The 20069-nt window shown below is 29.0% G+C and overlaps 4 protein-coding genes across 4 annotated transcripts; 1 reads left to right on the forward strand and 3 right to left on the reverse strand.

Moving 5' to 3' along the window:
* Positions 1–742: 742 nt before the first annotated feature.
* LOC130672851 (1-phosphatidylinositol phosphodiesterase-like) lies at positions 743–1666 on the reverse strand. The gene has a single exon (XM_057477654.1). The coding sequence runs from the start codon at positions 1664–1666 to the stop codon at positions 743–745; it is 924 nt and encodes a 307-aa protein (XP_057333637.1).
* A 521-nt stretch (positions 1667–2187) lies between these two features.
* Positions 2188–7020, reverse strand: LOC130670402 (DDB1- and CUL4-associated factor 10). Its single transcript, XM_057473808.1, has 2 exons — positions 6546–7020; positions 2188–5351 (listed from the first exon to the last, which is right to left on the reverse strand). The coding sequence occupies exons 1-2, from the start codon at positions 6755–6757 to the stop codon at positions 3632–3634; spliced, it is 1932 nt and encodes a 643-aa protein (XP_057329791.1). The 5' UTR covers positions 6758–7020; the 3' UTR covers positions 2188–3631.
* A 1508-nt stretch (positions 7021–8528) lies between these two features.
* LOC130665481 (spermine oxidase) lies at positions 8529–12409 on the forward strand. Its single transcript, XM_057465904.1, has 3 exons — positions 8529–8736; positions 9212–9752; positions 10498–12409. The coding sequence occupies exons 1-3, from the start codon at positions 8559–8561 to the stop codon at positions 11342–11344; spliced, it is 1566 nt and encodes a 521-aa protein (XP_057321887.1). The 5' UTR covers positions 8529–8558; the 3' UTR covers positions 11345–12409.
* Positions 12410–15132: 2723 nt separating this feature from the next.
* Positions 15133–19767, reverse strand: LOC130665474 (protein CREBRF homolog). Its single transcript, XM_057465893.1, has 5 exons — positions 19503–19767; positions 17632–18261; positions 17032–17547; positions 16333–16947; positions 15133–15772 (listed from the first exon to the last, which is right to left on the reverse strand). The coding sequence occupies exons 2-5, from the start codon at positions 18251–18253 to the stop codon at positions 15678–15680; spliced, it is 1848 nt and encodes a 615-aa protein (XP_057321876.1). The 5' UTR covers positions 18254–18261; positions 19503–19767; the 3' UTR covers positions 15133–15677.
* Positions 19768–20069: the final 302 nt, after the last annotated feature.

Below are 20069 nucleotides of genomic sequence, written 5' to 3' on the forward strand. Positions count from 1 at the left end.
TAAATTTATCGTCAATCTAACTTCAAGTTCGAGTAACTTTTGAAGAAATAAAAATATCGAAAAATTATAAGAGACCTTTTTTGTAGGGCGTCAAATTTCCCATAAGATTATGTCTTGAATATTTAAAAGTATTAGTTCCATCGTAAGCTACAAAATTCCAAAGCTTAAAAAATAAATTTTCCCATGTTATTTAAACGGGAAATAGAAAATTGCGATGCGGCAGCTGTTAATATTAATATTAAGAGCTCAAACTTTCACAGTATTTTTTTTCGTCATTTTCAACAATATTTTCGATATAATGAAGAAAATAAAAAATAGTCGATTTTTTTTAATCAGTCTATTGTTCATTATACCCAGGTAAAAAATTTAAAGCCAAAAAGTAATAAAATTTCTTCTCGTAGTGAAACTTTGAATAAAATTTCACGTCTCGAGAGTGAATTTTATCATAGAATAAATTATCAACTACAAAACTATAAACTACTTTTTTACTATCGCAGCACCTTCACCTGACTATTTTATATAAATTGTAATTCTAAAGTCATATACTACACTGAGAAAAAAAACGTCTTCTGCAAACTAAATTTAGTTCCCTTATCCGCCGTTGGCTCAACAACGCCAAATAGTTGGGAGTAAAACGGTAATTCCCAGCATATAATTTATTTCTTAGTACAAACTACAAAAATAAAATACAATTTTTAAAAAACTTGTGGTTAAATTGACCTCAATTAACAAATAAAGATAATTAATTAAAATTGCTATCAATAATTTTTTCAATCAACAGTTGACTCGGAAAGTCTGTCACAATCATAACGAGAGTATAATGTGGGTTACGAAAATAATTAGCCATTCTGCTGTTAATTTTTTCAATTCTATTTAGTCCTACGTCTAAATAATCCGTCGGATCATCTAATGAAGTTGATGAATCAATAAACAGCAAGGGATTAAGGCTGGATAAATAATTAATAAAACAGGAATGAATGACCGAGTATCCATTGAACATTTCTTCCTCGTTGTCTTCAATGAGTCGCCATTTTTTTTCTACGTCCGTAACATCCCAATTGTTTTGTACAACGCAGGGTAAGTAAGTTGTGCAGTCATCAAAATTATTTCTATCAACATGACTCAGCAACACGTGGCCGCGGTGTTCCCCGATATAGTCTTCCAATAGTGACCATTTTCCAATTAATGACAATCCACGTCTTTGCCATATTTTTATATAATTTTCTAACACATTACACTCTTTGAACTCCGTTAATAAATGATCAAATTCTACTTTCATTAACATTATTATTAATTCCCGTGGATTTTGTATCATAAACTCGTTAATTTCTGATAATATATCATCAAATGTATAAGATAAATATGTAGGTCCATAATATAGTTTAAATTTTTCATCAACAAGCCGGAAATGGACGTCCAGTACACGTAATCCTGCTTCCAATTGTTCTGTTATCGTTAAATTTTCTGTACGCAGATATTTTATAGGTCTTACGGAAGCTGATTGATAAGAGCCGATTAATGCTAAATTACGAATTAGTGTAGAGTCAGGTAATTTTGAAATAAATTTACTATTATCTCGTAAATTAATCGCATTAATTGACGAGCAGTAAGACGAGTTTTGAAAAAATCCGATAGTCATTAATGACAGTAACAATTTTATCATCATTTTTAATCTGAAAATAAATTAATTAGTTAATTAATCGACAATATTCAGCAACCGTGAGAATTAAATTAAAAAATTTCTTAAAAATTATTAACTTCCGGTTGTTTTTAGAAATTAATCACCGCACAATTTATTTAAAAATTAATGTATTAACTTACCGTTAAATGTTCACTGGGTCTCTGGTTCAATGTAATGACGTATTAATTTTTTTTAACTCTTACAAAAAATGCGTTATAAAATTTATGAAATTTAATGATCACTATTTATAAATTTATAATCAAGTTGTTTTTCTAAATACTTGGGTTTATTTCTTATGAGCGATTGCATCAAGTCATTAAAAGAAATTAAATTTTATAAGTTTTTCATTAATGAGCCTCATAAAAATATCTTATCTTAAAATGAAGTAATTTTTATTTTTAGAATATTAATTTTAATTAGACTTGTAATTGGATTCTTATCAGTTATTAGAAATGAAATATATATTAAAAAAAAAAATGATAGTAAATAATGATAATAATTTATTAACAAATTTCGTTAATAATTAATACAAAAATATGTACATTAAAGATAATATAAGTAATGAAATTGTTCATAATATATTTATTAGGGTGCTTCATTTCAGAGCAACATTTTTTTTTTTTAAGTGCTTGTGGAAAAAATCATAGTTCAACACAAAAAAAAATTTTCGCGCAAGAAAAAAAATTCTATGTCGATTACTGACCTAGTTCATCGAAAAATTCGATTTTCCCATTTAAATAACACGGGAAAAATTTTTTTTTTAGCTTTAAGTATTTTTAACCTCGTTAACAAATCAATAGATCGAATAGACTAATACATATTTTTTCAGGAAATTGAACGCTCTACAAAAAAGGTCTCTTATCATTTTTCGATAAATCCATCTGTTCAAAAGTTATTAGAGCTCGAAGTAAAGTTGGAGATCTTTTTACTTTTTCGGCGAAACTATCGTTCAATTTCCTGCAAAAATATGTATTAGTCTATTCGATCTATTGATTTGTTAACGAGGTTAAAAATACTTAAAGCTAAAAAAAAAATTTTTCCCGTGTTATTTAAATGGGAAAATCAAATTTTTCGATGAGCTAGGTCTGTAATCGACATAGAATTTTTTTTAACTATGATTTTTTCCACAAGCACTTAAAAAAAAAAATGTTGCTCTGAAATGAAGCACCCTAATATTTGTAATTAATGATACATTATTTGATCACTGAACGTGATTAATTAAATTTAAATAAAAAAAAAAAGTTCTAATTTTTATGTTCAAACAGTCGCTTAGTTCATTTTGTAACCAATAATTACGGGGTTATAGTTATAGTTGTTCCAAAAAGAAAATGGAGTTCAAGTTTCACTCGTCATAAATTTTCAGAAGCGCATGCGCTCACTTTTCAAATACAAAACCGTAAAAAGCCGATGACACCCGAACTTGATTCTCTTGTTAAAACAATAAAAACTCGAACCATTAAAATAAATTATTGTTTATCTGACTATTGTTTAATTGTACGGAAAATAAAATTTCAAAATTCATTATAAATAAGTCATAATTAAGTAAAAGTTATTGTTATTTAATTAATTAAAATTATATCATTAATTTGTCATTAATTCCTATAACCTTTAAATCGTTGGTGTGGCATCAAGATACTGTTACTCTGCTAATTTTAAATACCAGCGAATATCCCCATAAGAATCCATAGTTTGCGCGCGAAACTTCAAATTTCATTTATCAAAATTTTTGCTACACATAATTGGAAGTTTTGCGTGTAAGCCGAATTAAAATACAAGACCCGATTGGGACAGTGCCGGCACCGACCACAAAATGGCGTCGACCCAACGGACCAATCATAAATATAATTATAATTTCGTAGACATACTTGAATATTTAAAAATAAAGGATACATTATTACCGTATGTGAGATTTAAATTGTCGACTACTTAAAGATTAAAAAAAAAAAAATTTTAAATAACAGGTTGATGCCAAACAATTTTACCACTCAAACATCCAGATACTAGCAAACAATGTTTTGGTGAAAATTTAGTACTAAGAACAATGTCCGTATGACTAAGAGTAGTAGCTAATTCACACAATTGTCTCGGTCGGTCCATATCGGGTACACACGCCGACAATTCCTGGCACTCATTAGAAAATCCAAGTAGTCTTATACCAAAACCAAATGGGGAACATATCAGTCGTCCATCTGCCGAAAAACACAACTCCTTTATGTAACCCAGTCCAACATTTGGCTCCTGAATGTAATTAATCAGTCGGGGTACATTCTGATGAATTTTATGATTTCTCGGTATCGCAAATGCCGCCTGTGTTGTTGATAAACTTGAATTATTAGCAGAACTTCTGTCACCCAGTATAAAAACAGTATGGGAACGATCATCACGCAAAGGTCGTCTTAACATCCAATGACGTGGATTATTTGCTTGGTTATGATTATTATTATTTATTATTTGTTCAAGTTCACGCTCCCGTCTTGATCTATTTTCGCGTACTGCAACCAATGCTTCCCAAACATCAGTTGAGCTGACATGCAGCTCCATATTAGCTGCTGAAAAATTACCATTATTGTAAACATGATGATGATTACGACGATCCTGCTGTGATTGTTGTTGCTGTTGCTGGTGCTGCTGTGAATTACCAGGAACACGTGGGTCGTTATTTGAATTAACATTAGATCTTATGGCGACGACTTCAAAATTACTGGGAATACGATTATCTGGTCGTAATTCAGATAATCGTGAGTTCTGATTATCGATAACAAATGAATAACGTATTGATGATTGATCAGAGTCATTTGGCCCAGTAGTAGCAGTTTGATTACTTGGATTAGCAGGAGTACTTGTTCCAGTTGTATTAAGATTATAGAGACCACTCAAGTCAGCACTCGATGATCCGTAATCACGTTTATTATCATCATCATCATCAACAACTGGAACTTGATAGTCTTGGATGTCATGAACGCAAGTATACTCGGATTTTTCTTCATTTCCGACGTTACGTGACAAAACACACCAACCTTGTGGGTGGACTTGAAGACTTGAAATAAATTCAGCGTCATTGCCTTGGGGAAAATCGGTTATAAATTCAACCCGATTGTATTTACGTGATTGTGAAAATAAATGAGTATAACTAGCGGCTACTGGTAATGTTGTTTGGGACACTTGCATCAAACGGTAGACATTTGGCTTGAAACCATCAAGATCTTGGGCTAAAGTACTTAAACGTAAATTATGAATAATAATTAAGTATCCAGAAGTTGTACTGACTAGGATTTTTTTAGCGTCGGGCGTTAAACGGGTACGCATTAAACCATTTGTATGAAATACTTGAGTGAACAGAAGACTATTTTCAGTAGCGCTATTGATGTCCCAGGAATAAATACTGCCGTCAAAACCGCTGGTAAGAAGAAGCTGGTCTTGGGGGCTGTATTCAATACTTTTTACCCACTTTGTATGACCAAGAAGTGAACGAATTTTGTATTTAAGATTACGCGCATCCCACAGTGCTACAGAATTATCATCAGAGCAGGTTGCAAACATGCGGTGATCAAGAAATTTAACGCAATTAACGCAGTCATTGTGAGCATTATCCAAAGCTTTTATCAGACGGCGACCCAGGGGATCGAACATTAGGATACTTTTTTTTTCACATGCTGCCACCAGTAGCGAGCTGAAATTTTTAAAAATAAACCAGTAATTAAATTAACTAAAATTTACACTATTTTTTAAATTATAAAAAGTTCTATTCCTACAGTAATTTCAAAATTTTTTAAAATTCTCCCGCTACAAGTGCACAGAAAAAAAAAATTCTCGACTAAAGGTAAATATTCTTGATTCAAGAAAATTTTTTTGGAAACCTAAATTTTCTCAGATAAAGTAAAAATTTTCTCCGATCAAGAATAATTTTTTTTAACCAAAACAAATTCTCTTGACTCAAGAAAATCTTGATTTGGTTCCCGAAAACGTTTGTCTTCCAAAATATTTTCTTGACTCAAGAAAATTTTTTTGGAAACCGAAATTTTCTCAGATAAAGTAAAAATTTTCTCCGATCAAGAATAATTTTTTTTAACTAAAACAAATTCTCTTGACTCAAGAAAATCTTGACTTGGTTCCCGAAAACGTTTGTCTTCCAAAATGTTTTCTTGACTCAAGAAAATTTTTTTGGAAACCGAAATTTTCTCAGATAAAGTAAAAATTTTCTCCGATCAAGAATATTTTTTTTCAACTGAAACAAATTCTCTTGACTCAAGAAAATCTTGATTTGGTTCCCAAAAACGTTTGTCTTCCAAAATGTTTTCTTGACTCAAGAAAATTGTTTTGGAAACCTAAATTTTCTCAGATAAAGTAAAAATTTTCTCCGATCAAGAATATTTTTTTTCAACTGAAACAAATTCTCTTGACTCAAGAAAATCTTGATTTGGTTCCCAAAAACGTTTGTCTTCCAAAATGTTTTCTTGACTCAAGAAAATTGTTTTGGAAACCTAAATTTTCTCAGATAAAGTAAAAATTTTCTCCGATCAAGAATAATTTTTTTTAACCAAAACAAATTCTCTTCCCTGGTGGAAATTTTTCGTAATTTTCTCTGAAAAACTCAGTTCTAAAGTTCTAAAGACTTTTTCAAAATTCTAAAGACTTTTTCAGAGTTATTCAGAGAAAATTCCGAAAAATTTCCACTAGGGTTGACTCAAGAAAATCTTGACTTGGTTCCCGAAAACGTTTGTCTTCCAAAATGTTTTCTTGACTCAAGATAACTTTTTTTTCTGTGTGCGTGGTAGTGAACTAGGTGACAGTTTTCAAGTGACATGACTCTAGCTGTTTAACAGACTAATTATTTAAAGATAAAATAAATAAATAATTTGCTTACCCATCAGGTGAAAATTCAAGATTAAAAACTCCACCATGGATTGCATTATTTAAATTATTACCATGGTCCCATGATGTTACTGGTTGGATTGATGAATATAATGTTTTATAAAAACGATCACCATAACCTACTGGTGAATTTAAACCTACTTCGCGTTGACGTAACCACCATAAACTACTACCCGGTGAATCAAGTTTTTTTATTTTTGGCATTTCACTGTACTTATTATTATTATTATTTAAATAATTAATATATAGTACTATAATATCAACAAATAACACAACACTAATAAATAAACTACATTTATATTTTATTTATCATTTTTAAATTTTATTTTTATTATTGTACTCACTGTAACTTCATTTTTTTTTTTTTATATAAATATATATACATATATATATGTATATATATGTTCATTCATCGTAAGGTTAGGACATTTTTACACAGCCATTTGTTGTTTGTATGTTTAGCAATAAATATATAAACTTTTTTTTTTTTATATATTTTGTATACTTACGTGTTAATATATATGAGTTTTAGGCCGCAAGATGGCGCTTTGATTATTGTTTCTAATAGTTATCAACAATTGCTTAATTATCGATTGTCATATATATAAATATGTATTATATATATTACAGGTGTAAGGAAAATTCAAATTATCGTAAAAAAATTTTTATTTTTCAAGTTAAATAAAAATTTCATTTGAAATTTGAATTTCCATTTAAAAATTTATGAAAGAAATCAGCGGACAATTTAAAATTTTGAATTAATATAAAATTATTTTTAAAAATTTGAGCAGCTGTAGCGCAGCGCATTTCGAAATGCACTCTTATTAATTATTTTTATTATTTACGCGGTAAATTTAAATATTTGAAAAATAAATTATTAGAAATTTGCGAAAATTAAAAATCGTGTCAAAATAAAATGGCGGCAGAATATGATAGAAAAATATTTAAAAAATTAAAAAAAAAACACTTGAGTGTTTGAACAAACCTTGGCGGGAAAATAATATGCAGAAGGGTGTCCTAATACACTTGGAGATTTAATTTAAATTGCTCCAAGTGCTGCAGCTAAAAAACGTCACTTGACTGCTATTTCCCACCAGACGATGCCAGATGATTTTGCTCAGGAACTTGAAAGTCATCAGCATCAGCATCACCAACACTTTACACTAACACTGAACACTTAATACTTTACACTAGCACAGACACTTTGCACAACTTAAATTTTACAAACACTACACAATTTAATTAAACAATGACTATAAGAAACAATTTTAATGAATAATTACACGACGTAACTGCGATACTTTTTCAATTTAAACGTAAATAAATATCTGGACTACTACTGCTGTTGTCGAGATGATACTGACTGCCGCTATCGAACCGCCAGTTGATACAAAACAATCGATTTTGCGATCATTCGACTTCAACGCCGAATACAGTGACGCGCAGTAGCGCCAACTTGGCGCGGAATTTCAAAATTGAAATTTAATAATTTTAGTAAAATTTTTTTCAATAATTATATTAATTAGACTAAAAAGTATCCTCGAATTTTTTTATTTTCATCAATAATTTATTAATTATTTTTATTACTTGCGCGGTAAATTTAAATATTTGAAATATAAATTAGCAGAAATTGGAGAAAAATTAAAAATCGTAATTCAAAATAAAATGGCAGCAAAATGTAATAAAAATATTTGAAATATAAAAAAAAAAAACACGTAAGTGTTTCACACAAAAATCGTGCTGCTACTACACTGCACTTGCACTTGGATGCACTCTCATGGCGGAATTTTCAAAATCTCTGTAAATTTTTTTCTATAATTTTAAATAAAATTTTTTGTTTAATTTAAAATTTAAAAAATTTTCAGTTCCCGCTAATTAAACTATCGTGAAAATAAAAAAGTAATTGAATTTATTCTAATAATTAATTGTAAGTAGTCGATAAATAATAAAAATTCTGTACTAACATTGACATCCGGCCATGATCATTAAATGTTGACATTTAAAAATGGCGGCGTCCACAGGTGATTCAGTGGATGACCGAAATAATTATAAAATATGTATTATTGGTGCTGGCATGGCTGGTCTGTCAGCAGCAAATCATTTATTAAAAAACAATTTTAGTGATTTTGTTATAATTGAAGCAAGAAATCGTATCGGTGGACGTATATGTTCTACTAAAATAGGTAACCTAGCTTTTTACTCCACAATAATATTTTTTAAATATTTTATTTCATTAATTAATAATTAATCATCAATATTTTCAAGTTACAAATTTAAAATTTTATTTTTTTATACCGATAATTAATTCAAATAAAAAAACTCATGACATTTTAATTTTTACATCAAATTCTATTCATGTTTCATATATTTCATATATTTATTTATTATTCCATGAAAATTGACAACAAAAAACTGAAATATGAATGAGTGTGAATGCAGCCGACGTCAGACAAATTCAAAATTATAAATAACCAAAAAAAAAATATTTTTAAAAAATACACTCGTTAATTTCAAAATTTTTTAAATGCGCATTTTTTCAAATTTTATTCTATTGATTATTTCCTCGATTTATTAATAATTTAAGAATTGTCTGACGTCTGGTACATTCGCACTCATAAATATGAAAGAAGAAAAAAATAAATAAATAATTTTTTTTAGGTGAAGATAATATTGAATTAGGGGCAAATTGGATCCATGGGGTATTGGGGAACCCAATATTTGAATTAGCGATGGCGAATGGTTTAATAAATATAATAAACTGCCCGAAACCCCACAAAGTTGTTGCAGCAATGGAAGACGGCAAGCAATTGTCATTTCCTATTTTACAAGAAATATATGAAGCATATGTATGTTTTTTACGTCGTTGTGGTGAATATTTTTTAAGTGCATACGTGCCGCCAGATGGTATCAATAGTGTTGGTGAACATATTAAATTAGAGTCAACATTATACTTATCATCATTACCTGAAAATGAACGTAAAATACGACAGTTGTTGTTTGATTGTTTGTTGAAACGTGAAACATGTATTACTGGCTGTGATAGTATGGATCAAGTTGATTTACTTGAAATGGGAAGTTATGCTGAGTTACAAGGTGGGAATATCAGTTTACCTGGTGGTTACAGTAGTATATTGGAACCTGTTACCAAACACATTCCTAAGGATAAAATTTTATTAGGACATCCCGTTACTGAAATCAGGTAATTTTAATTATTAACAGAATGACCATCACTTTGTTACCACTAAATTTAAACGGTAGAATTATCCGATAGCAAAACTTTTTGGTCAGAAAATTGGCATCTATTAGTTGCAATCAAGATGACGACTTCAGCCTTTCTGGGAAAATTCAAGGCAACCCCACCAACTAGTAGATGTCAACTTTTGCCACCAATTTCCTTAAAAAGTTGACGTCTAGATGACACTAAAGTTCGCCGCCGTCTGATAATTTTTGAATTTTTTTACACGACAGATTACAAAAAAAAAGTATTTAAAAAATTGCACCTATAGTTTTTTGAATTTTCTACATGTGCATTTTTTATTTATGTTTTTTTTTTTCAATCAAATTGTGGAAAAAAAATTCAAAAATTGGTAATTGTCTGCTAACTTTAGTATCATGACGTCTAGCTGTCATCATTTTGTGGGATTCCCAGTTGCTTTTAATTTTCACAGAAAGTTGACATCCGATTGCTAAATTTGATCGAAAATTTTATCACGGAATAAAAACTGACAGAACAGGAAAAATTAACATACGAATATAGAGCAGGCATTAAAACTCGTCACTGTTAAAACGGCGGGTATTTTATGTCTCCATTTGAAATTCAATTTTAATTTATTTATTCACATAAAATTTTTATGTACAAGATATTTAAAAGATTAAAAACCGGTCTATGGTCAATTATTGGGTCATTTTTTTCTCAGAGGTTACTAATAATAAATAATTTACAGGTGGCAGTCAGAAGACGACACGGAAGAAGAAAAAAATAAAATTCGCGTCAGCTGTTCAAATGGTAAAATAATAACAGCCGATCAATTAATTTGTACATTACCACTAGGTGTATTAAAAAAAAATAAAGCGATATTTAATCCACCGTTACCACAATACAAATGCGAAGCAATAGATAAATTAATGTTCGGTACCGTGGATAAAATATTTTTGGAATACGATCGTCCATTTTTAAACCCCGGAGTGTCTGAAGTTCTTCTTCTGTGGGACGACAGCGTCATCAGTGATCAAGAAGATTCTTCATCCAGCAAAGACATCAGTAAAACGTGGTACAGAAAAATTTATTCCTTTACAAAACTATCCGAGACATTATTACTTGCATGGATATCAGGCCGCGAAGCCGAGTACATGGAACAATTAACGAGCAAAGAAATATCTGATGCCTGCACAATGATATTGAGAAAATTTTTAAATGATCCGTTTGTTCCTGTGCCGAAAAATTGTTTGAGAACAAGTTGGCACTCGCAGCCGTGGACTTGCGGGTCTTATACCGCGGTTGCGATTGGCTCCAGTCAACTAGACATCGAAGCGCTTGCTGAGCCTCTTGTTAGTGACGACCCAGATGGCAGCAAAAAAATATTAATTGCCTTCGCGGGTGAGCACACGCACTCAAGTTTTTATTCGACTGTTCATGGCGCCTATTTGACTGGTCGCACTGCTGCGGCGAGTATCATTGAGTCGAAAAAATTAAATGATCATTGTAAGCTCGGTAATAATCAAGGTCTTAGTCTTATTTGCGAGGACACTAGTGATCTTAGTTCCTGGATTCAAGGCATTTCGCTTAACTAGTTTAAGTTTTTTTTTATTTTTTAAATTTAAATTTGAGTTTTGTTAATTTACGGGCTGTACTTAAATTACGTAACGCATTTAGACCTCCACCGTTTTCTTCTGCTCCCTATATTGTATGTAATTTTTTTTACGAATGGTTCCACAGATTCAAATTTCGAATTCTCGGGATTCACTGTCTGATGTCGGATTTTTTTTCCCGCGACATTCAAATTTCGAATTCTCGGGATTTACTGTCTGATGTTGGTTTTTTTTTCCCGCGACATTCAAATTTCGAATTCTCGGGATTCACTGTCTGATGTCGGATTTTTTTTCCCGCGAAATTCAAATTTCGAATTTTCGGGATTTACTGTCTGATGTCGGATTTTTTTTCCCGCGACATTCAAATTTGGAGTTCACGGGATTCACTGTCTGATGTCGGATTATTTTTCCCGCGAAATTCAAATTTGAACTTTACGGGATTCCCTGTCCGGTGTTGGTTTTTTTCCACCAGGAATTAAATTAACTACAAATAGTTACCCCTGGCCCTTAAATTTGTTATGTAATTTAAGTACTGACTTTTAGCGGTAATTGAAATATTACAGAAACTTTTGATGTAAAAAAAATATATACGTCAATTTTATTTGTAATTTTTAATTGATGTGAAAAAAAAATTTTGCGTTATTTAATAAATGTATATATTTTTTTTAATATCAAAGACCGAAATTTTAAATAAAAAAAACAGCGTAATTTAAATGAAATGCTTTTTTATGCTAAAAAAATTCTTTGTTTGTAAATATGCAAAGAAATTATAATTAATGATAGTAATTAACGCTTTTGTACATACCAGCAGCCTAATTAAAAATAAATAATTATTTATCTAGTCAAAAAAAATAAAAATAATTGCCACCAATAGTCTGTTAAATTTTTTTTACGATTGCATTAATTAGTGCCATATATCTAGCACTCATTAATTAGTTGTTAATATTAATTACTTTTTTTTATGCACGAAAACCAAAGGACAGAAAAAAGTTCCAAAAAAAACATAATTTTTTTTAATGCACGAATTTATTTTTAAAAAATAAATAAAATGTACAGAAAATAAAATTGTATAATTTAATTAATATCTTAAATTAATTGTCTATAAATATAATTAATTGTAATAATAAATATAAGAATAGAAATTATTGATGTGAATAAAGAAAATGTAAAAAATAATTTCTCATGGGTTTTGTTTCATTTAGGGATTTATTTTTTAATTAAAATTTAAAATAAAAAAATTCATTTATGGAGACCGGTATTTTTTTTTTCTTTTTTTATTTTAAACATAAAAAATACAATGAAATTAATTAACATGCAGATGAAAAAATAAAGAAAAATATTTTTTATTATTATTTATAATAATAATAACTATGGATTAATTAACTTATAAGACATAGTCTGGCACATGAAGTAACGATTTATAAAATTAATCAAAACAATTTTTTTTACATAAAAATTACAGACGCAAAAATTTCTACTTTTTCTGGATTTTTAAATTTGAATTTTTACTTTCTTTCAATTACTGTCATAATTAATTTTTGATTAACATTTTTTTTTACAGGAGGGTAGAAGTTTTAGAAAAAAGATTTGCTGTGAATTTTTTTTGAATTAATAATCAAAATTTGAATTTTAAAATAAATAAATTTGAATTTTGAATTTAAAAAGATCTATAACTTTCGAAATATTTGAATTACGTCAAATGTGATGAGGACCTTTTTTGTCGAGGACAAAATTATCTATGAATTTGTATTGATATATTTTTTTCATATCTTTGATAGTTGAGGCGAAAAAAAAAAAAAATTCTCAACAAATCTATTTTTGACTTAAAAATTCTCAGACAAAATAATTAACATTTTTTTCATTAAAAATTTATATAAAAATCGACGATTGAAAAATCGATTTTATAAAAAACAATTTTTTTTTAGGCGGGTATAAAATACGCAACGCATTGCCGTTATTTTATTAAAAATAAAGATAAACAATAATAAAATTAAATCTTATAGTATTACTTTCTATAATTTAAACTTGACATAATTTAAAAAATAAAAAAAAACAACTAAAGTACAAAAATAAAATATTATCCAAACTGTCCTTCCATAAATTTTTTTCTTTTTTTTTTTTTCATTAAAATTATTACATAGAAAACTACTTGTTTCTATTTAATTATAATGATTACAATTTTTTTTTCAACGATAATAATTATAATTATTTTTTTAAAGCATAATATCAATATAAACCAGCATTCTTTACGATATAAATATCTAATAAAAATTTTCAAATTTTTAAATTTAATAAACAACTCACGTCATATAATTTTTATCTTCTCATATGGAAAAATATTATAATCACTTAATAATATTGATTATAAATAATATGTATGAGCTACACATGATCATTTATAATCATATATGACCTTAAAAATCTATATGTGAGTATATGTGATCATATATGACCTTATATACTCATATATCATCATATGTGATCACATACGCCTTTAGATGAGTATTCATAATTATATTGAAGCCCATGTGTAATTATACTTGACCATATACAGTCATATATATAGCGATATATGACTTTATTACCATATATGATTATATTAAGACACATATAACCATATGACCTTATGTAGTCATATGTGGCCGTATATGATCATATAAGATCATATGTAATCATACTTGACCATATACTGTCATATATATAGCGATATGACTATTCATTACCATATATGATTATATTAAGACACATATAACCATATATGACCATATGTAGTCATATTTGGCAGTATATAATCATGTAAGATCATATGTAATCATACTTGACCATATATAGTAATATATGACATGTGATCATATATGACCTTATATACTCATATACTACCGTATGTGATCATATACGCCTTTAGATAAGTATTCATAATTATATTGAAGCCCATGTGTAATCATACTTGACCATATACAGTCATATATATAGCGATATATGACTATTTATTACCATATATGATTATATTAAGACACATATAACCATATATGACCATATGTAGTCATATTTGGCAGTATATAATCATGTAAGATCATATGTAATCATACTTGACCATATATAGTAATATATGACATGTGATCATAGATGACCTTATATACTCATATATTACCGTATGTGATCATAGATGACCTTATATACTCATATATTACCGTATGTGATCATATACGCCTTTAGATGAGTATTGATAATTATATTGAAGCCCATGTGTAATCATACTTGACCATATACAGTCATATATATAGCGATATATGACTATTTATTACCATACATGATTATATTAAGACACATAACCATATATGACCATATGTAGTCATATTTGGCCGTATATAATCATATAAGATCATATGTAATCGTACTTGACCATATATAGTAAGATATATGTGATCATATATGACAATATATATGTATACATGAACATTTGTTACCATATATGATTACATCTGATCATTTGTGATCATATGTTGACATATCATCAGATATAGTAAAATATAATTTATACATCAATAAAATTTGATTTTTTTTTCTTACTATCATATAAATTAATATAATTATAAATTTAAAATAATCTATAATAATAGACCATATGAATTAATTATTATTATTAATTAAAAAGTGATTATAATATTTTTCCTGAATACAATAACTACCTCACAAAATATATAATTTATTCATTTTAATTACTACTGTAATTATAAGATTTAAAAAAAAAAAATAATAAAAAAAAAAATTATCATAGATGTATAATTAGACGCTTATTAATTAAAAAGCTACCAGAGCTTTAATAGTTACTGAATATATACTCGTTTAAATATGTTATTAAAGTAAAATATTATTTTCTTACCATCTATTTATAAAAAAAAATAGTATATATATTTAATTTGTATAAATATATATATATATTTTTTTTCATCAAGCATATACATACTACGATATTAATATTAATTGTTATTATTATTATAGTTTAAAAATAATTATGCAGGTATAGCGTTTTCTCTGAGGTAGACCAAGTTAGCCAACTATTGTTATTGTTATTAACATAATGTACTTATTACTTCTTAATATCTATTACTTTTTAATAATCATTGATATTTTATGACTATTATTATTATTTTTACTTCAAGAATAGACGAGTTTTTTTTTCTTACACACGATAAAAATATTTTTTTTTTTCTTTTGATTAAAAAAAAAATATAAACTAAGAATAGGCATTTTTGTCGTAATCATAATTGTTGCCGTTGATGATTATAGTGATGACCCAGGATATTATTTATAACTAAAAGTCGTCGATGCCACCGTCCGGGACCCCAGACTTCATTTTATCCAAAACTTTATTAACAAATTCAGTCGAATGGTTTGCGATACGTACTTCTGTAATTAATAATTAAAAATAACTTCGTTACTTAAGTGAAAAATAATCAAATGCATGTAAGAATACTCTGCAAAATTTCTTGTTTTTTTTGTAAATTGGGTCAGTTTTTTAGAATTTTTTCACGCATGCGCGGAAAATTAATTTTTTAAAGAAATTTACCGCTAAGTTTTAAAGGAGAGGGCGCAATTGTAACTATAAAAAATATTATAAAATTTCCTGATAGCAAAACTCGGGTAAGAAAGTTGATGTCAATTAGTTGTAATCAAGTTAACGACAACTTCTTTGACAACAAGTTGCTGCAACTTTCCAACAACTAGTGGATGTCAACTTTTGCCATCAACTTCCTTAGAAAGTTGACATCCAGTCTATTAACTTATGGGATTCCCAAGTCGAGTTCAAGTTGACAACAAGTTGCAGCAGTAAGACAATCGCCGACTTGTTGCCAGATTTGCTATCAGGATTACAGTAAATAAACTTTTTAGTGACAATTGCACCAGATCTTTCCGAAAAAATTTCCATTTAATTTAAACGAATTTTATTTAATAAAAATAAAACTTACTTGTAGCAAATTTACAAATTTTGTCTATTTGTCGTGTCAACTCTTCCTGATTATCAGGACTCGATTCCGTTAATTTAGCCGCCAATATTGATTTCATTTGTGAAATCCCGTTAATGAGACGTTTGTGTTCAACTTCGAGACCATGCAATTTTATTTTATTAGCTTCATGTTGTGCTTTTTTTTTCAAACGGCAAGCACGTGACGCCAACTTATTTTTTTCTTTACGTGTTTTAGGCCTCGCAGGAAATGGCAATTCAGACACTGGTGTCATATCATTTATGACACGCGACAATTTATCCAATTCTTTCCCAATAATACACAATTTACGTGGATTTGGTGTCAAATCATTGCCGTCACCTTTGCGTGCTTTGCCAGAATGTTTTATCCCGCGCAAAGAACAACTTGGACTAAAAACTGGATCTGTTGCTTGGTTAAGAACATGCGGGTCGATTAATCGTTTGTGTGCTATCAGACGTTGTCCTTTAGGTCCCTTAGCTTGGACATTATATTGCCAAAAATATTTTTCTTTCTTGGATAATTTTGATGATCCTGATGACGTTGTTGGATCTCGCATCATTCTAATACTGTTGTGATCCTCGCCATCGCTCCCAGAGTCTTAAATCACAACAAAAATAACAACAATCATCACAATATCCTGTAACAGACATCACTGACTAGAAAAAAAAAAAAAATACGTACCATTATCACTGCTGTAGTCATCGTAATGATCGCTATCATCATCGCTGTCCTCGTAGCCTTCATCGTGACTAAGCGGATCCAAATGTCCAAGTGGATCAACCTGCGGATCGGGACTGAGTGCACCTCCTGTACTTAAACTACTAGTAGATTCAGCTTCTGCGACTCCAATACTCGATGTACTCAACAAATGACGTCGGGGCTCACGTCTAGCCCATATTTGTTCCAATCCATGACTTTGTGTTGGTGCTGATGTTGATAATCTCGATACTTTTATTTTACTACTGCTACCAATGTCCATCGGAATAGGATCCACTCGTTTTATTGGACTTACTGTATTACTATCAACTTTTCTCATCAACAACTCGTGCAATGTTGATGATTGTCCAACGGTCATTGATTTATTATTTACTGATAAATTATTATCAGCAGGAGTATTTACACCACCAGGAATCATGTGCGGTGACGTTGATGAACTTGCCGTTGAACTTCCAATTTCATAGCACGAGTCCATTGATTCTGTTTCAAATAAAAAAATAAAATTGATCAGCTGTTTGATGCAATAGCTTCTGCTAAATTAAAAAAAAAAAAAAGGAAACTTACCGGCAATGTTGCTGGTACTTGGACTGACATAGACAACATCGTTATCAAAGTTTCCAATGAAATTCGTCGAGTAAGTCGTGGTTGGTTTGAATGTTACTGTGCTACTGGGATAACTGGCAGCAAAACCGCTGATGCCACTCAGTAGTCCAACGTGAGAAGCAACGGGAATAGGTGCCGGTGCTATTGTTACTGGTTGCGGAATGACGGTCGGTGGTGACAGCGGCTGCAGTCGTTCTTCGGGTAGCAGTAAATCATCAAAATTCAAATCACCGAGCAAAATATCATCGTTGGCATTCAGCTCAGCCAGTGTAGGACCTTGGATTAGGTCGGCTTTGTCCACTTGGAATATGTCATCATCTTCCATTTTGAATGTTATTCCCAGTTGCTCTGGGTCTATTGAGTAGTCGTCGGTGTCTATTCTGGAGCCCCACATTGATGGTAATGTCAGAGGCGAAGGTGAAAATTGGTCATAAATTCCACGGGCGCCACGATGACTACCGGGTATTGGTACTGATGCCGTTGTTGTTATTTCTAATCCATTGGGTTCTTGTTTTATCGAATTGTCCATTTGATTTGGGGGATTCAGGTCACTCAGTATGAATTCTTGATAATTGTCACCCATTTTTACTTCTGAAAAATTATTTACATCAAAAAGAAATTAATTTTTTGAAATATTGCGCGCGAAAAATTTTAAAAAGTTTTTCCAGATTATTTCTGCAATTGACGTAAAATACAGGGGCATAATTTCAAAGGTTCCAATTAATAAGTTTGAAAATGTAATTAGTATAACTACAGCTTAGGTCTAGTGTAACTACACGGTGTACAAAAATTAATGGTGGCGCTGATGGTTTATTTTGTCGGCCATTTTGTTAAACATGGAAGTTGATGTAAAAGTGTGTGATATTGTCCAGGGGAAAAGTAGTTGGAGTTTTTTAATTACAGAAACTACAAGACCAATTTTTTTATAATGTAGTTACTGAATTTTAACCAGACGTAAAAAAACTACAGGAGGTAAATTTTATAGAGCGTCACTCGTGCCAGAACTGTCAATACGGTGACACAAACTATAGTTTAATTATCTCAGTCTGTAGTTAATTTAATTACATTTTGGGATTTGAATTTTTAATTCAAATTTTACTTTTAATTGAATTGTTTTTAATTCCAGAACTAGGGGTATCAGCTGTTGATAAAAATAAATATTTATGTTGTTATTTTGAAAATTGTTGTTTATTATTAGATACACAACTCGGAGCCCGAATGGTGTGAATAAACTTTTTAATCTTTAATGTTTGAAATTGAGCTGCCAGTCATAACAACTTTGGTGGCGGGGTTGAATTCTGGTATTTGTTGGGAGTTTTTTTTCGTCGATGATTCAATGGGAAGGATTTAAAATCCAGTTTTTTTTTTTTTTAAATACTTTAGTTTTACATTTGATACTATGATGGAGTTATTAATACTTTGATATATTTTGTTAGCAAAATATTTTTGATAGTAAATTTGTGCTGCTCAATGAGAAATTTTGATAAAAAAAAAAATCTAGATGTCAATAATTTAAATTAAAAATTTTTGATTAAAAATTAAAATTTAGAAAATAAATTAATAGTTTTTAAATTTCGCGGGAAAAATATTTTTCTAATTTTCTAGTACAAAAACTTGAAAATTAAAAAAAATAAAACGATCAATTTAAAATTAAAATTAAAATTCTTAATTGCATGTCAATGTTTTTATTGACAAATAATAATAATAATAATAATTATTATTATTATTATTATTTGTTTACTTTTTGAATTTTAAAATGAAAAAATTTAAAATAACCAACAACTAATAGAAAAAAAAACCAAATAAATTTAAAAAATAAATAAATTACATACCTCTGTTTGTTTTTTTTACATAAAATGATGAAATATTAAAATAAATTAGGTTATAAAAACAAAAACGTCAATTACAATAATTTGAATAACAATAAATCCATAAAAAACTAAACCCAACTATCACATAATTGTAGGAATTACTTTCAATTAATATTATTATTATTTTACACAATTATTAAATTTTATAATCACAAGCATGACGAAAATAAAAACAATATTTATCTATTTTAGTCTTGACAATCACTTTTAATTATTTTTACACAAAATCACTTTTTTTAATTTTTATTTTTATTCACTCGTTTACTTTTCGCTTCTCGAATTTTTAAAAATTTTCACTCCTATTGTTTATTTATAACAAATAGACTAAAAAATGTCGAATGAAACTAAACGTGTGTCTTATTTATTAATAATATAAATTATTTACATATATGTATACATATATATACATATATAAAAATATCTATACTTGTATAGGTATATTGTTGTATTAAAAATGAGAGGAAAAGACACGATCAATCACTAAACATATATAATAAAATATATATATATATATATGAATATATATGT

Source organism: Microplitis mediator, chromosome 1 (assembly GCF_029852145.1).
Source record: "Microplitis mediator isolate UGA2020A chromosome 1, iyMicMedi2.1, whole genome shotgun sequence".
Classification (NCBI taxonomy): Eukaryota; Metazoa; Arthropoda; class Insecta; order Hymenoptera; family Braconidae; genus Microplitis; species Microplitis mediator.

What these genes read in the sequence shown, in the direction of transcription:
- LOC130665474 (XM_057465893.1), bottom strand. Translation starts at nt 18,253, where the DNA reads ATGGGTGACAATTATCAAGAATTCATACTGAGTGACCTGAATCCCCCA. An exon ending in AAGTACCAGCAACATTGCCG is followed by an intron (nt 17,548 to 17,631) that starts GTAAGTTTCCTT and finishes TATTTGAAACAG; the next exon opens with AATCAATGGACTCGTGCTAT. An exon ending in AATTTGTAAATTTGCTACAA is followed by an intron (nt 15,773 to 16,332) that starts GTAAGTTTTATT and finishes TATTAATTACAG; the next exon opens with AAGTACGTATCGCAAACCAT.
- LOC130665481 (XM_057465904.1), top strand. Translation starts at nt 8,559, where the DNA reads ATGGCGGCGTCCACAGGTGATTCAGTGGATGACCGAAATAATTATAAA. An exon ending in TATATGTTCTACTAAAATAG is followed by an intron (nt 8,737 to 9,211) that starts GTAACCTAGCTT and finishes AATTTTTTTTAG; the next exon opens with GTGAAGATAATATTGAATTA. An exon ending in CATCCCGTTACTGAAATCAG is followed by an intron (nt 9,753 to 10,497) that starts GTAATTTTAATT and finishes AATAATTTACAG; the next exon opens with GTGGCAGTCAGAAGACGACA.
- LOC130672851 (XM_057477654.1), bottom strand. Translation starts at nt 1,666, where the DNA reads ATGATGATAAAATTGTTACTGTCATTAATGACTATCGGATTTTTTCAA.
- LOC130670402 (XM_057473808.1), bottom strand. Translation starts at nt 6,757, where the DNA reads ATGCCAAAAATAAAAAAACTTGATTCACCGGGTAGTAGTTTATGGTGG. An exon ending in CTTGAATTTTCACCTGATGG is followed by an intron (nt 5,352 to 6,545) that starts GTAAGCAAATTA and finishes TAAAAATTTCAG; the next exon opens with CTCGCTACTGGTGGCAGCAT.